General features: G+C 45.7%; 1 protein-coding gene across 3 annotated transcripts in view; it reads left to right on the top strand.

Annotated features, from left to right (window-relative positions):
• Positions 1 to 15,178, top strand: part of matk (megakaryocyte-associated tyrosine kinase) — an 84,249-nt gene that overhangs the window by 45,392 nt on the left and 23,679 nt on the right. For all 3 annotated transcript variants that reach the window (XM_080213242.1, XM_080213240.1, XM_080213241.1), the window contains 2 exons: positions 6,744 to 6,837; positions 9,122 to 9,187. In XM_080213242.1, coding sequence (XP_080069368.1) covers positions 6,744 to 6,837; positions 9,122 to 9,187 — 160 coding nt within the window. The remainder of the gene's footprint in view (positions 1 to 6,743; positions 6,838 to 9,121; positions 9,188 to 15,178) is intronic.

Genomic DNA, 15,178 nt, shown 5'->3' with positions numbered 1-15,178 from the left:
ATAAATGCTAAGAGACAGTTTCCCTTCTTGGGAGAGTCTAGGACCAGAGGGCATAGTCTCAGAATAAAGGGGTGCTAACTCAAGGCTGAGATGAGGAGGAATTTATTCTCTGAGTGTTGTGAGTCTTTAGAACTCCTTGCCATAGAGGACTGTGAGGGTGAAGTCCTTGTGTACATTTAAGGCTGAGATAGATTCTTAATCAGGAAAATGGCAGGAAAATGGACATGAGGAATATCAGATTAGCCATGATTCTAATTGAATGCCGGAGCAGGCTCAAGGGGCTGAGCAGCCTACTCCTGTTCCTATTTCTTATGGTCTTATAAACTTAAACAGTGCATTTTGATGGGCAGATCAACAAGGGAAGGCATTACAGCCAATGCTGATCCAACCTTCACCTTATGTCTCCTGTCTAATCTCGAGATGATGGTGCCAGATGTAGCAGCTCCCACTCCATTCCTGTGATCAGCTAACTCAACAACAGAGAGTAAACTAGGACTTCCCTGATCTATAATCTCAGTGCCAGGCTTCCTAACCAACCGAAACCTAGGGGAACTCCTGACAATATTCTTTCAAAAGACATTGGCAAAATTACTTTTGGCAGACTTGAAATAGTGAAACCTTTGGATCAAAGATGTAAGGTGCGAATTTGGAATTTTCCATTAAACCTTTGTTAAAGTTGCCATGATGGAAAGAGAGAACAAAGAACAAAGAAAATTATAGCGCAGGAACAGGCCCTTCAGCCCTCCAAGCCTGCACCGACCATGTTGCTCAACTGAACTAAAACCCCCTACTTTTCTAGGGACCATATCCTTCTATTCTCATTCTATTCATGCATTTATCAAGACTCCCCTTAAAAGCCACTATCGTATCTGCTTCCAATACCTCCCCCAGCAGCAAGTTCCAGGCACCCACCATTCCCTTTCTAAAAAATAAACTTGCCTCGTACATTTCCTTTAAACCTTGCCCCTTAAACCTATGCCCTGTGGTCATTGACCTTTCCATGCTGGGAAAAAAGCTTCTGACTATCCACTCTGTCCATGCCCCTCATAGTCTTGTAGACTTCTATCAGGTCACCCCTCAACATTCTAGGAGAACAAATCACGTTTCTCCAACCTTTCTTCATAGCTAATGCCCTCCAGACCAGACAAAACCCTGGTAAATCTTTTCTGCACCCTCTCCAAGGTCTCCATATCCTTCTATGGTAGTGTGGCAACCAGAATTGAACCTTCAAGTAAATTCATTATCGCAGAATAGCACGGACCAGCACTCTGATTTTCCCTCTGATAGTGCAGATAGTGGCAATGATGGTATAATGGTAATGTCACTGGATTAATAATCCCACATGGGTTCAAGTCCCACCAGAGCAGTTGGTGGAATGTAATTCAATTAGCAAATCTAGAATTTAAAACTAGTCTCAGTAATGGTAACCATGAAACTATCATCGATTGTTGTAAAGACCCATCTAATTCAGTAATTTTTTTTAGGGAAGGAAAGCTGCCACTTTAATCAGCTCTGACTTACATAGGACACCTATGCTTGACTCTTAATTACCCTCTGACATATTCAGTTCAAGGGTAAGTTAGGACAGGCAACAAACGATGGATTTGACACATCCTGTGAAAAAATAAAATTTGAAGATTATATTCAATGAACAATTGCTAATTTTGTAATGATTCAAAGGTAGTATCTATATTTCATTCACATAACCAATAAATCAGTTCAAATCTCTACAGCCCTGCCACATATAGTCGTGATTAGTGATGGACAATTATGCAACAAATGGGAGGAAGGGTGTTCCACAAATATACCCTTTCCAAATGATGGGGGAGCCCAGCACATCAGTGCAAAAAACAAAGCCAAAAGCATTTACAACCATCTTCAGTCAGAAGTGCCAAGTGGGCCAGCCATGGAAACATCCAACATATTGTTGTCCAAAATCAAAATTAAACCCCATTTGGTTTAGACACAAAACCAGATGTACGGCAATTGGAGGAAAGAATCCCTACAGTGCAGAAGGAGGCCACTTGGCCCACCGAGTCTGCACTGCCAATAATGCCACCCAGACCCTATCCCCATTACCCCATGCATTTACTCTGCTAATCCCCCTGACACTAACGGTCAATTTAGCATGGCCAGTCCACCTAACCCATACGTCTTTGGGCTGTGGGAGGAAACCAGAGCACCCGGAGGAAATCCACACAGGCAGTGGGGGAAATTGCAGATTCTGCACAGACATTGACCCAAGGCCACAATTGAACCCAGTGGCCCTGGTGCTAAATAATGTTATGATGTGGAGATGCCGACGTTGGACTGGGGTAAACACAGTAAGAAGTCTCACAACACCAGGTTAAAGTCCAACAGGTTTATTTGTAGCAAACGCCTCTAGCTTTCGGACCAGGCTGTTCCTTCATCAGGTGAGTGGGAGTTCTGATCACAAACAGGGCACAAAGACACAAATTTAAATTTAAATTTAAAGACACAAACCGGCCATTTATTTCAAATAGTCATCATCTGGGCAAGAGACATCAGGAGCGGGTCGCGGCACCATCAACCATCCGATGCCTTGCACCAGGTACGGTAAATTAATTTGTCTCACCTCCTAGCCAATCGCCTGGGCTTGAGGTCTCGGTGGGTTTTCTGTACCTTGATAGGTGTGAATGCATGCTCGGCCGAGTGCATATCACAAAGTCAAAGTTTCTTACGCTCCCCTAAGGGACTTCCGGTACAGAATAATGGCGATTCTCAGCTAGTTGAATTCCTTGCAGAACAATCTTCTGCCAGACTAAGGTTCTGCATACCCTGCAGGACCATCGGCCAGGCTTCAACTCACTGTGACCTAGAATGCCAAAGATAATCACAGTTAAATCACACAAACTCAATTTATGTGAATAATGATTGGAATGTGAGTCTTTGCAGCTAATCAAGTCTTAAAGGTACAGACAATGTGAGTGTAGAGAGTATTATGCACAGGTTAATGAGATGTGTATCATTGCCAGATAGGAAAGTTAGTGAGATTTTCCAAGTCCAGACAAGTTTTGGGGGGTTACAGATAGTGTGACATGAACCCAAGATCCCGGTTGAGGCCGTCCTTATGTGTGCGGAACTTGGCTATCAGTCTCTGCTCAGCGACTCTGCGCTGTTGTGTGTTGTGAAGGCCGCCTTGGGGAACACTTACCCAAAGATCAGAGGCCGAATGCCTGTGACCGCTGAAGTGTTCCCCAACAGGAAGAGAACAGTCTTGCCTGGTGATTGTCGAGCAGTGTTCATCCATCTGTTGTTGTAGCGTCTGCATAGTCTCCCTAACGTACCATACAATCACCAGGCAAGACTTCTCTTTCTGGTGATGAACACTTCAGCGGTCACAGGCATTTGGCCTCTGATCTTCGGGTAAGCGTAGTCCAAGGTGGGCTTCACGATACACGACAGCGCAGAGTCTCTGAGCAGAGACTGATAGCCAAGTTCTGCACACATGAGGACGGCCTCAACCGGCATCTTGGGTTCATGTCACACTATCTGTAACCCCCTGATTTGCCTGGACTTGGAAAATCTCACTAACTTTCCTATCTGGAAATGATACACATCTCATTAACCTGTGCTTAATGCTCTCTCCACTCACATTGTCTGTACCTTTAAGACTTGATTAGCTGCAAAGACTCACATTCCAATCATTATTCATGTAAATTGAATCTGTGTCTTTGAATGCCCTGTTTGTGATAAGAGCTCCCACCCACCTGACAAAGGAACAACCACTTCCGAAAGCTAGTGGTGTTTGCTCCAAATAAACCTGTTGGGCTTTGGTGTTGTGAGACTTCTTACGGTAAATAATGTTTACAGCCTCTGTATCAAACTATTGTGGTAAATATGAAAATGTGCAAATTACAGGGTCCAGAACCTCAGTTTATAAACCCTAAGAAGGGTAAACTGCATATTTACAATTTTTGCTACAACTCAAACTTTAAGACAAATAATGTTGCAGGATTAATTAGTTGTGCCAATTCCCCATCTCCAAATTTGGTATATCTGCTTTTGGCACCTTGAGGGTAATGGAAACTTTACTGGTCTCAGGGTGTAAAGAAATGGGAAGTATTTCAACATTATCGTTAAACAAAGTAACACAGAGGAAGTTCAAAAATAGCCCTGAGCTCTATTGTGAATTGATATTGGCGCAGGAGGCGCACTGGGATGTGAAAAAAGGAAGTTAACTTGTTTTCCAGGAGACTTTTTAAAGTTGATGTGGTAGAACAAAAAAATTTTTGCCTGGGAAAAATGCTGAAAATGTATTAATTTCGGCTGTGCTTGCTATATTTACAGCCTCTGTATCAAACTGTTGAGTGGCACAGTAGCACAGTGGTTAGCACTGCTGCCTCACAGCTCCAGGGACCTGGGTTCGATTCCTGGCTTGGGTCACTGTCTGTGTGGAGTTTGCACGGTCTCTCTATGTATGCGTGGGTTTCCTCCGGGTGCTCCAGTTTTCTCCCATAGTCCAAAAGACTGCTGGTTTGGTGCACTAGCCACGCTGAAGTCTCCCTCAGTGTACTCAAACTGACGCTGGAGTGTGGCGACTAGGGGATTTTCACAGTAACTTCATTGTAATATTCATGTAAACCTACTTGTGACTAATAATAAATAAACTGAACTTAATAGAGTGTTGACATTGTTGTTGTTGTTGTTTAAATTTAGACTGGAAGTTGGCTATTGGGTATTTTATGCTCTGGGCAACTTTCCTTCCAATTTTCTGAAGTCTCCAGCTGGGCTAGAATTTCAAGGCCCTTCTTCAGGTGTGAGCCCAAGCACTGTGCACAAGGGGTCTATCACTGAGCACAATCCTCCCTTAGTAAAGCTACTATATTGTAGCTTTTGGCTCTTACATCCCTCTGGTAGGAACAACCTGATTGGGCTGTTTTGTACATTTTACCGGACACAGTTAGTTAGTTTGTAGAAAGTGGGATATTCATTACTGCTGGTTCTAGAACTAAAGGGTCAAGTTGGTTGGTGCACAGCAATTCATCTTGTCGCAAAGAGGAAAGAAGACAATGTGATAAATTCTCAGTTCAGCACCCGGTCATAAGCTGATGTTGTGGCCAGCCAGCCATTATAGAAACTGTCTAATTTCAATTCCACTTTTACATCCAGGTGTCAAACTGAAAATAAATCAAGATGCCTGGCCATATGTTATGCCAGATTTTGTTTAAGTGCAAGGCAGAAATGAAATATAAGAGAAAAGGAAACAAATGGAAAATGGTTCATGGATCTCTCATTAGCGTAGGCCTCAGAGTGTCCTGCAGGTGTGGCCCATGTAGCTGTAAGGGTTGGGGACACACGTTTGTGGGGCAATTGAGGGGCCTGGTTGACTTGAGGATGGTACTGTTTCGGTGCCCCTCTGCATCTTGCTGGCCCTGAGATGCCCCGGTGTGAGGAAGGAGGGAATTGGAAGGTTTCGGGATATCTGGGATCTCCTGGTTGGAAGACCCCAGCATGGGCTCGAGCCCTTCCTCTTCCCCTGTGGTGCCCAGAGGCCCCAAGGACACTCCATGGGATGCCAGGGCGACTGAACTGAGCTCCAGAAGCTCTGGCATCACCTGGCTATGCCAGTCCTCGAGGCCCACACGCCTTTGCCCCATGGTCTGTGATCCCTCGGCCCTGTGCCTCTGAGACTCTGGAGCCCCTCTGCTACAGCGTTCTGTGAGTGAGCCAGGCTCTGGAATCCCTCAGCTAGATTGTTGAGGCTCACAGCCATGGCCTGCTGTGTCTCCAGAGGGCAGGCGAGACTCCCAGCCATGGTAAGCAGTGTCTCCCACAGCACCCGACACCCGTGGCCATTGAAAGCTGTGCCCCCTGGCTGCCAGCAACACCCTCGCCTGTGACCCACAGTGTCTCCAGGATGGCCTGAACCCTGTCACTCACTAGGACAGATCCCTGAGGCAGACTTTCCACTGTGGTTGTCACCCTTGCAGTGTTGGCCTAGTTCGCATGCTGTGTCGGCACCACTTCCTGCAACTGCACTCTGTTTGACTCCCCTAAACAGCCTTGCAGTTGTAGCATGGTTGCTGAGAGCCCATCCACAGATCCCCGGGTTTCCTGATGCATCTCCACCAGCCTTGGGATGATCAAATCCCAAGGCCCGGCAGCTGGCTTGGGGACAGCTGAATCCTAGCCTCCGGCAAGATTGTACGTTCAAGGGATGGGGTACTTGCATTATCCGGATCTGTGAGGACATGCTAATCAACCTCACACCCATCAATTCACTTCAGTAGGGAAGAACAGGACAATTGCAGACTGTTTGTTCCGGGCAGAAAGTTGATTTTTAGGCCTGCACTATTTTCCCAGATTGGTGCCAACCACACCAGGTGCAGCAAAGTGGGATAAACCCCTCCCTCCCCCCCACCGCCATGAGTTAGATCCAGGCTGCAGGGAACGTACTGTTTGTCCTCAGTCCATAACAGGCATAGATTCATAATCATGATGGGCTGAATGGCCTCTCATTCTGCATTTCGAGATAACTGATTTTGAACTTTTAATGAACATACATCATCTTTTGCTTTCAAAGAACAAAATAAATAATGATAAATGAGGCGCATACAGGTGCCACTGCTTTGTACACATCGTGGTCTTGGTATACTGGGTGGTACTCATCATTGTGACTGCTTATCTGTACGGGTTGAATATCTCAACAAAACGGCTGCACAGCCCATTTATTAAAGAGCCCCAAATTTTAATTTGCTCTTTTTTGCCCTCTTTTTTAGCATTACACGAAAGATGCATGTGGACTTATCACCAGATTAACAAAACCCAAACTTAAGGAAGGCACAAAGTCAGCTGCAGAAGAGCTCTCAAAATGTAAGCAATTGAAAGTGAGCACACTGACACACATACCTGCATGGGGTCCTTCACACTTACAGGATGTTTTATTCCATTCCATTTCCGTAAAGGTGTAGCTCTTTGGCTTAGTCTGGAAGTTACAGAATGAGTGAGTCTCCGCTCTGTTCTGTTCCATTTCCCCACCCACCACCTTTTGCCCTTACACTCTCAAATCACCCAACATCTATCACGGCAAACCTCAGGAGCCACACTGAGGTGTAATAAATAAAGTTCTAAATCTCTATTATAGGCTTCACTATATGAAAAAAAATACTCCAGTTGATAAAAACACATTCACTATATTATAAAACAAACATTTGTATTCATAAGCCCATATCAAACAACTAATCCTTTAATAATCTCTTGGGGCTGTCAATCAAACTGTAAATATACAGCTCCCTCACTATGAAAATGATAGGCTGTGGAAGCAGTCAAAGGCCAGAATTTTACTGTCCTGTCCGCCACGACAATCAGAGCGGGCAAGGGGTGGAGCATGGAAAGATCCATTGAGCTTGGGAGGGATCTTGTGGCCTCGTTCATCCCAAAACCTTAAAATCCCAAGCAGTAATACCAAGCAGCAAGCAGTAATAATACCATGATGATAGCAATTATGTCAATAAGCATCGATTGAAACTCAAATCACTGATATTTTTCAGCTTAGAGACACAGGGAGGCTGTGTTTCTTTCCAAAATGTAAAGGGCAGGGGATTTAAATAACTTGACAACTTTACCGTTCCAATATTATATCCATGTTTTCTGAGCACTTGTAGTCTTTAAAAAAAACAGACATGATACACTGTATGATAAGGTCCTAACCCCAGTGAAAATGGAGTCTGTTTGAATTCAGCACCAAGTTCAAATGGCCTTGTCGGGTTCTGACTTCCCCATGTGTGAGTCATGCTCCCCCTGCCATTCTCCTACCGATGAAAATAGGATCAGTTGATAACAGGAACAGGACTTTGAGATCCATTGTCCCCGCACCCCGCACAGATTCTCCATAACTCTGTGAAAACCCAGGCCATACTACAACTGGACAACAGTACCACTGTTACCAGCTGCCTTTTGATCACTTATAATTGCACCTCCCAAATCCATGACCACAGCCATCTAGAAGGACAAGGCCAGCAGACACATGGGAATACCAACACCAGGAAGATTCCCTCCAAGCCGCTCACCAGGCTTACTTGAAAATAAATTGCTGTTCCTTCACTGTCATTCGGTCCCAATCCCGGATCCCCCTCCCTAACAGCACTGCAATGCACCGACTGCAGCGGTTTAAGAAGGCAGAGTACCATCACATTCTCAAGGTCAGTTATGAATGGGCAATAAATGCTGGCCTAGCCCACACCCACATCCCATCAATGAATAAAAAGCACAAGCACTATGCAGCATACCTCACTGCATAATGACTTAGAGTTACTTTATCAACCACTGACTTCATAGAATATCCCTAACAGTGCACAAGGAGGCCATTTGGCCCATTGAGTCTGCACTGACCACAATCCTACCCAGGCCATATTCCCATAATGCCATGCATTTATCCTAGCTAATTCCCTTGACGCTAAGGGGCAGATTAGCACAGCCAATCCATCTAACCCGCATATCCTTGGACTGTGGGAGGAACCAGAGGAAACCCAGATAGACACAGGGAAAATGCCATACAGTGACCCAAGCTGGGAATCGAACCCCGTGCCCTGGCACTGTGAAGCAGTTGTGTTAACCACTGTACCACTGTGCCACTGCGCTGCCCGCATCGATCCAAAGTGACAACAATCCCACCCAAGCTCTATCTCTGTAACCACATGTATTTACCCTGCTAATTCCCCTGACGCTAAGGGCAATTAAGCATGGCCAATCCACCTAACCCACACATCTTTGGTCTGTGGGAGGGAACTGGAGCACCTGGAGGAAGCCCATGCAGGCACGGGGAGAATGTGCAAACTCCACACAGACAGTGACCCGAGGCCGGAATTGAAGCCGGGTTCCTGGCGCTGTGAGGCAGCAGTGTTAACCACGGAGCCACTTTTATTTTTGTTTTGTTTCCATTTTAAATCCCGGGGTGATGAAGTCAGCTGTTAATGTCCCCTTGACAAACCAGCTGAGATCGGCTAACAGCAATGATCAGGATTTAAGATGGGACTCATCTGTTCAGTATGATTCACCATCACAAATGCACGAGACCAGGTTCTATGTTCTGCTTTGCAGTAACGGTGGGTTAGACAAACATTCTCCGCTGTTGATGTTGTTCCTTGTTTTCTTTCAGCGGGCTGGCTGCTTAACATGCAGCAACTAACATTAGGAGATAAGATAGGGGAAGGGGAATTCGGAGGTGAGTGTTGAATCCGTTCATTTCCAATCTTTTAATTGTCTGTTTGTGGATGGGTTTTACTCTCATTCAGACAGAGGGTGTTGGAGCTGGGAAACAAGACATAGCCTCATTTCAGGGAACCGATGTCACAGCGTGGGTTAGATGCACAGTAAAACTGCCTCCACACTGCCCCGTTGGTCATTTCCATTCACGGTGGGAATGCATTCCCCATTGACTACACCCAGTGATTGGTTAGATGCAGAGTAAAGACCACCCCACGGTGTTTCACTCCCATTGCGGGCACAGCGTGGTTTAAAAATAGGGTGAAGCATCCTCTGCACTGATGCATCAACACTCTTCACCCCAATCACAAGAGTGTCCATTTAAGTTACCCATTTTCCACACCCGTTGTCCCTGGGCCTCTGTGGGGCAGTTTAAATTATATCGGGAGTTAATGGCAAACAGAAGGCAGTTTTCTGTCATGGGTCTATACAGAAACATAGAAACCCTACAGCGCAGAAGGAGGTTATCAGGTCTGCACCGACCACAATTCCACCCAGGCCCTATCCCCGTAATCCCACATATTTACTCTGCTAATCCCTCTCATCTATGCATCCTTGGACACTAAGGGGTAACTTAACACGGCCAATGCACCTAACCTGTACATCTTTGGACTGTGGGAGCAAACTGGAGGAAACCCGTGCTGACACAGAGAATGTGTAAATTCTGCACAGACAATGACCCAAGCCAGGAACCGAACCCGGACTCTTGGAGTCGTGAGGCAGCAGTGCTAACCACTGTGCCACCATGCCACCCACTATATCCACTAGAAACCTCTCCATGATTACAATACAGCAGTCCACACTGATTCAGAGTCCAGTTTGCTGTGATGACAGTGAGTGTGCAACTATCTAGTTCCATCCCCACCACCAACCTCCAACAGGACAACACCAACCATTTATTCACAAGAGAATTTATTGAAGTTTCTAAACGTAGGTCAATAGGCTTGCAGGAATTGCCTCATTTTCAGGTCTGTTCCTGCATAAGCAAACTTATTTCTGGGTTCCTATTCAATGCAGTAGGTTTCTTCCCTGAGCTTGTCACTCTTACCTTACGTCTCTGCCCCTGGTTATTGACTCCTGTACAAAAGGAAATTCTGCCTTCATATCCACCTTTTCTATGCTCCTCATAATCTTATCCATCTGTATCAGGTCCCCTCTCAACTTAGCTGCTTCAAGGACAACATTTCCAGCCTATCCAATCTCTCCTCATAGTCCCTCCAGCCCAGGCATCCTGGTGAATCTCCTCTGAACCCTCTCCAGTTCAATCACATCCTTCCCATAATGTGGTGGCCTGAACTGCATGCAGTACTCCAGTTGCTTGAGAAGAAGGTGGAAAGGAACTGTGAACACATCATTTGGAGTATGTCCTGTGTGCAGTTCCCAAAATGTTACTCCTTCATTGTACCTCCCTGCCTGCCCTTCAAAATCAGATCCCCTGCTCCCCCCATCCTCCTCTCCCCACCCTCCTCACGGTGCCCAATTCAACCCCACCCTAGGACTTTCCTGGGTCTGCTGTCCATCTTTGATCTCTGTGGGCCTCCTTGCAGTTCCACCCTTGACCACTATTGAGCTCTGGTGCAGCTGGGACAGCAGGAGGAGCCAGCCAATCAGACTAGATGCCAGTCTGAGAGGGTTGGACTTACTCTCACTGAGCTGCAGAACATAAGGCCGACCCTGAGTTTGTTTCGGCTGTCTGGTGCGTGTTGTGGTTGTGGGTGATCTTATTTAGTCGGTCAGTTTGGAACTGACTTTCCTTCCAGTTTTGAGGGAGTTATGAGGACAAGCCGTATGCCCCTGCCCCCCCACCACATAAAATCCAGCTCCAAGTTCCATTTGCACATGGTGTTATCCTCACTCTCCCTGTGTTGCCTGCTATCCTATATCCTATATTTAAAGTTTGCTCTTTCTCTTTATTATCATGACTTGTTCTTCCCTATCTTTGCCATTGACCAACCAACAAAGGTTCCCTCAGAACTCTTCGCTACTCCTACTTCTTGCACACCTCTTTGTCCAGCAATTGGAAATCACTTTTACCTGGCTCAGGCTCATAGAAACATAACAAAGTAGGACCAGGAAGAGGCCATTCGGCCCTGTGAGGTGCTCCACCATTCATTCTAATCATGGCTGATCATCCAACTCAGTAACTTGTTCCTGCTCTCCTCTGCGTTCCCCCCCACCCCCCCCCACCAAATGTGCTTTGATTCCTTTAGCCCGAAGAACTATGTCTAACTTCTTGAAAACGTACTGTTTTGGCCTCAGCTACTTTTCTGTGCTAAAGAATTTCACAGGCTCATCACTCTCTGGATGAAGAAATCTCTCCTCATTTCATTCCTAAACAGTCTACCCCATATCGTCAGACTGTGACCCCTGGTTCTGGGCTCCCATACCAGCGGGAACATCCTTCCTGCATCTATCCTGTATAGTCCTGTTGAAGTTTTATAGGTTTCTACGAGATCTCCCTTCATTCTTCTGAACTCCAGCAAATACAATCCTAAGCGACTCAATTTCTCCCCATACGTCAGTCCCACCATCCCAGGAATTAGGCTGGTAAACCTCCGCTGCACTCTCTCCATTGCAAGAGCATCCTTCCTCAGATAAGGAGACTAAAACTGCACACAACATTCCAGGTGTGGCCTCCCCAAGGTCCTGTATAATTGCAGCAAGACATCCCTACTTCTGTACCCAATCCTCTTGCCATGAAGGCCAACGTACCATTTGTCTTCTTTACTGCCTGCTGCACCTGCATGCTTACTTTCACGGACTGGTGTACAAGGACACTCAGGTCTCACTGCACATTCCCCTCTCTCAATCTACAAGCATTCAGATAATAACCTTCGTTCCTATTTTTGCTGCCAAAGTGGATAACCTCACAATTATTCACATTAAACTGCATCTGCCGTGCATTTGCCCACTCACTCAACCTGTCCAAATCACACTGAAGTATCTCTGCATCCTCCTCACAGCTCACCCTTCCACCCAGCTTTGTGTCAACTGCAAATTTGGAGATTTAGTTCCCTCATCTTAAATCATTCCCGAATATTGTGAATAGTTAGATCCTAGCACTGATCCCTGCAGAACCCCAATAGTGACTCCTGCCATTCGGAAAATGACCTGCTTATTTTTTGTTCCCTGTTTGCCAACCAGTTTTCCATCCATCTCAATACAATATCCCCGACTCCACGCGCTTTGATTTTACACGCTAATCTCTTACATGGACCTTGTTGAAATCCTTCTGAGAGTTCGAATAAACCACATCCACTGCTCCACCGTATCAGTTCCACTAGTTGCATCCTCGAAAGATTTAGTAGATTTGTCAAGCATGATTTCCCTTTCGTAAATCCGTTCTGACTCAGTCCAATCCTGCCACTGTTTTCTGCTACTAATTCTTTTGTAATGAATTCTAGCATTTTCTCTACTGATGTCAGGCCGACTGGTCTATAATTCCCTGTTTTCACATTACCTTCCTTTTGAAATAGTTTGGTTATGTTTGTTACCCTCCAATCTGCGGGAACTGTTCTAGAGTCTATAGAGGGCGGGATTTTCTGGCTGTGCTCACCCTAAAACCAGAAAATCCTGCCTAAAGTCAACGGAGCTTCGCATGGTCTGCCCCCTTGCCTGCTACGACTCCTGTGGCTGGTGGGACGGGAAAACTTCCCCCAGAGTCTTTGAAAGTGACCATCGATGTATCCACTATTTGTAGGGCCACTTCCTTAAGTACTCTGGTGTTTTAGGTTAAAGTTTATTTATTAGTCACAAGTAAGGCTTACATTAACACTGCAATGAAGTTACTGTGAAAATCCCCTCGTCACCACACTCGAGCATCCGTTCGGGTCAATGCACCCTAACCGGCACGTCTTTCAGAATGTGTGAGGAGAGCGGAGCACCCAGAGAAAATCCATGCCGACACAGGAGAACATGCAAACTCCACACAGTGACCCAAGCCAGGAATCGAACCCTGGTCCTTGGCATTGTGAGGCAGCAGTGCTAACCAGTGTGCCACCCCTGATAATTTAGGTTAATAGGATCTGGGGATTTATCAGCCTTCAATCCCATCAATTGCTCCAACACCATTTCTCTCCTCCTACCGATTTCCTTCAGTTCCTCCCTCTCACTAAACCCTGTATTCTCATAAAAACCCTACAGTGCAGAAAGAGGCCATTTGGCCTATTGAGTCTGCACCGACCACAATCCCACCCAGGCCCTACCCCCATGTCCCTACATATTTATCCGCTAATCCCTCTAACCTACGCATCTCAGGACACTAAGGAGTAATTTTAGCACGGCCAATCAATCTATCCCGCACATCTTTGGACTGTGGGAGAAAACCGGAGGAAACCCATGCAGACACGAGGAGAATGTGCAAACTTCACACAGATGGTGACCCAAGCTGGGAATCGAACCCAGGTCCCTGGAGCTGTGAAGCAGCAGTGCCGCCCAGTAAACAGGATGCAGTGCTAACTACTGTGCCACCGTAGTAGTCATGATATGAGCACAGTGGTAGTTCTCTCACACTTCTGGGATGTTATTTGTGTGCTCCGTTGTGAAAATAGAATCAAAGTATATATTTAATTGATCTGCCATTTCTTTGTTCCCTGTTGTACATTCCCCTGTTTCTGACTGTAAGGAACTTACATAAGAACATAAGAACATAAGAAATAGGAGCAGGAGTAGGCCATCTGGCCCTTCGAGCCTGCCCCGCCATTCAATAAGATCATGGCTGATCTGTCGTGGCTCAGTTCCACTTTCCCGCCCTCTCCCCATAACCCTTAATCCCCTCTCTTATCAAAAACCCATCAACCCGCTTCTTAAAAATATTTAGCGAGGCAGCCTCCACCACTTCAACGGGCAGAGAATTCCAGAGATTCACCACCCTTTGAGTGAAGAAGTTCCTCCTCAACTCCGTTCTAATCAATCTTTTCCTCTTCACATTCCTACAGCAGTCAGTTTCTATGTTCCCGCAAGCTCATTCCCATATTCTATTTTCCCCTCCTTGATCAAACCCTTGGTCCTCCTTTGCTGAATCTAAAGTGCTCCCAATCCTCAGATCTGCTGTTTTTTCTGGCCAATTTGTATGCCTCTGCCTGGGATCTAATACTATCTCTAATTTCCTTCATCAGCCATGGCCTGGCCACCTTTTCCAATTTTATATTTGCGACTGACAGGAATAAACAATTGTTGCATTTCACCCATGCGCTCTTTGAAAGTTTGCCATCGCCTATCCACCATCATCTCTCAAAGTAATGTTCCTCAATCCTTCATAGCCAACTTGTGCCTCATATCTTCGTAGTTTCCTTCATTAAGATTCAGACCTTAATCTCAGAATCAATGATGTCACTCTCTGTCTTAATAGAGAATTCTACGATGTTATGATCACTCATCCCCAACGGGCCTTGCACAACTAGGTTGCCAATTATTCCTTTCTCATTACACAACACCCAGTCTAGAATGGCTTGTTCTCCAGTTGATTCCTCAATACATTGATCCAGAAAACCATCCCATAGACATTCACTGTACTATTGTGACTCATTTGATTTGTCCAGTCTATATACAGATGTTCCTTTATCTCATGCATCTCCAATGTCGTGTTAAATGCCATCCCTATCATCACCAGTACAGTTTGGGGCATCGATATACAACCCCTAGTAATGTTTTTGCCCCTTGGTGTTCCTTAGCTCCACCCATACAGATTCCAATCGTCACAGCTAATATCCTTTCTCAATCTCTGAAATTAGTTCCGAAACATCTCTGTTTAAAGAAGTTTTTTTAAATTAGAAATAGGTTCATAGTAACACTGCAATGAAGTTACTGTGATAATCCTCTAGTCACCACACTCCGGCGCTTGTTTGGGTATACTGAGAGAGAATTTAGCATAGCCAATGCAGGTAACCAGGACGTGTTTCGGAGCGTGGGAGGAAATCAGAGCACCCGGAGGAAACCATGTGGACGCGAG

This window comes from Carcharhinus amblyrhynchos, chromosome 26 (genome assembly GCF_965287045.1).
Source record: "Carcharhinus amblyrhynchos chromosome 26, sCarAmb.v2.hapA, whole genome shotgun sequence".
Taxonomy (NCBI): Eukaryota; Metazoa; Chordata; class Chondrichthyes; order Carcharhiniformes; family Carcharhinidae; genus Carcharhinus; species Carcharhinus amblyrhynchos.
Note: the sequence above shows the minus strand (reverse complement) of the source record. Positions and strands in the feature narration are given on the sequence as shown.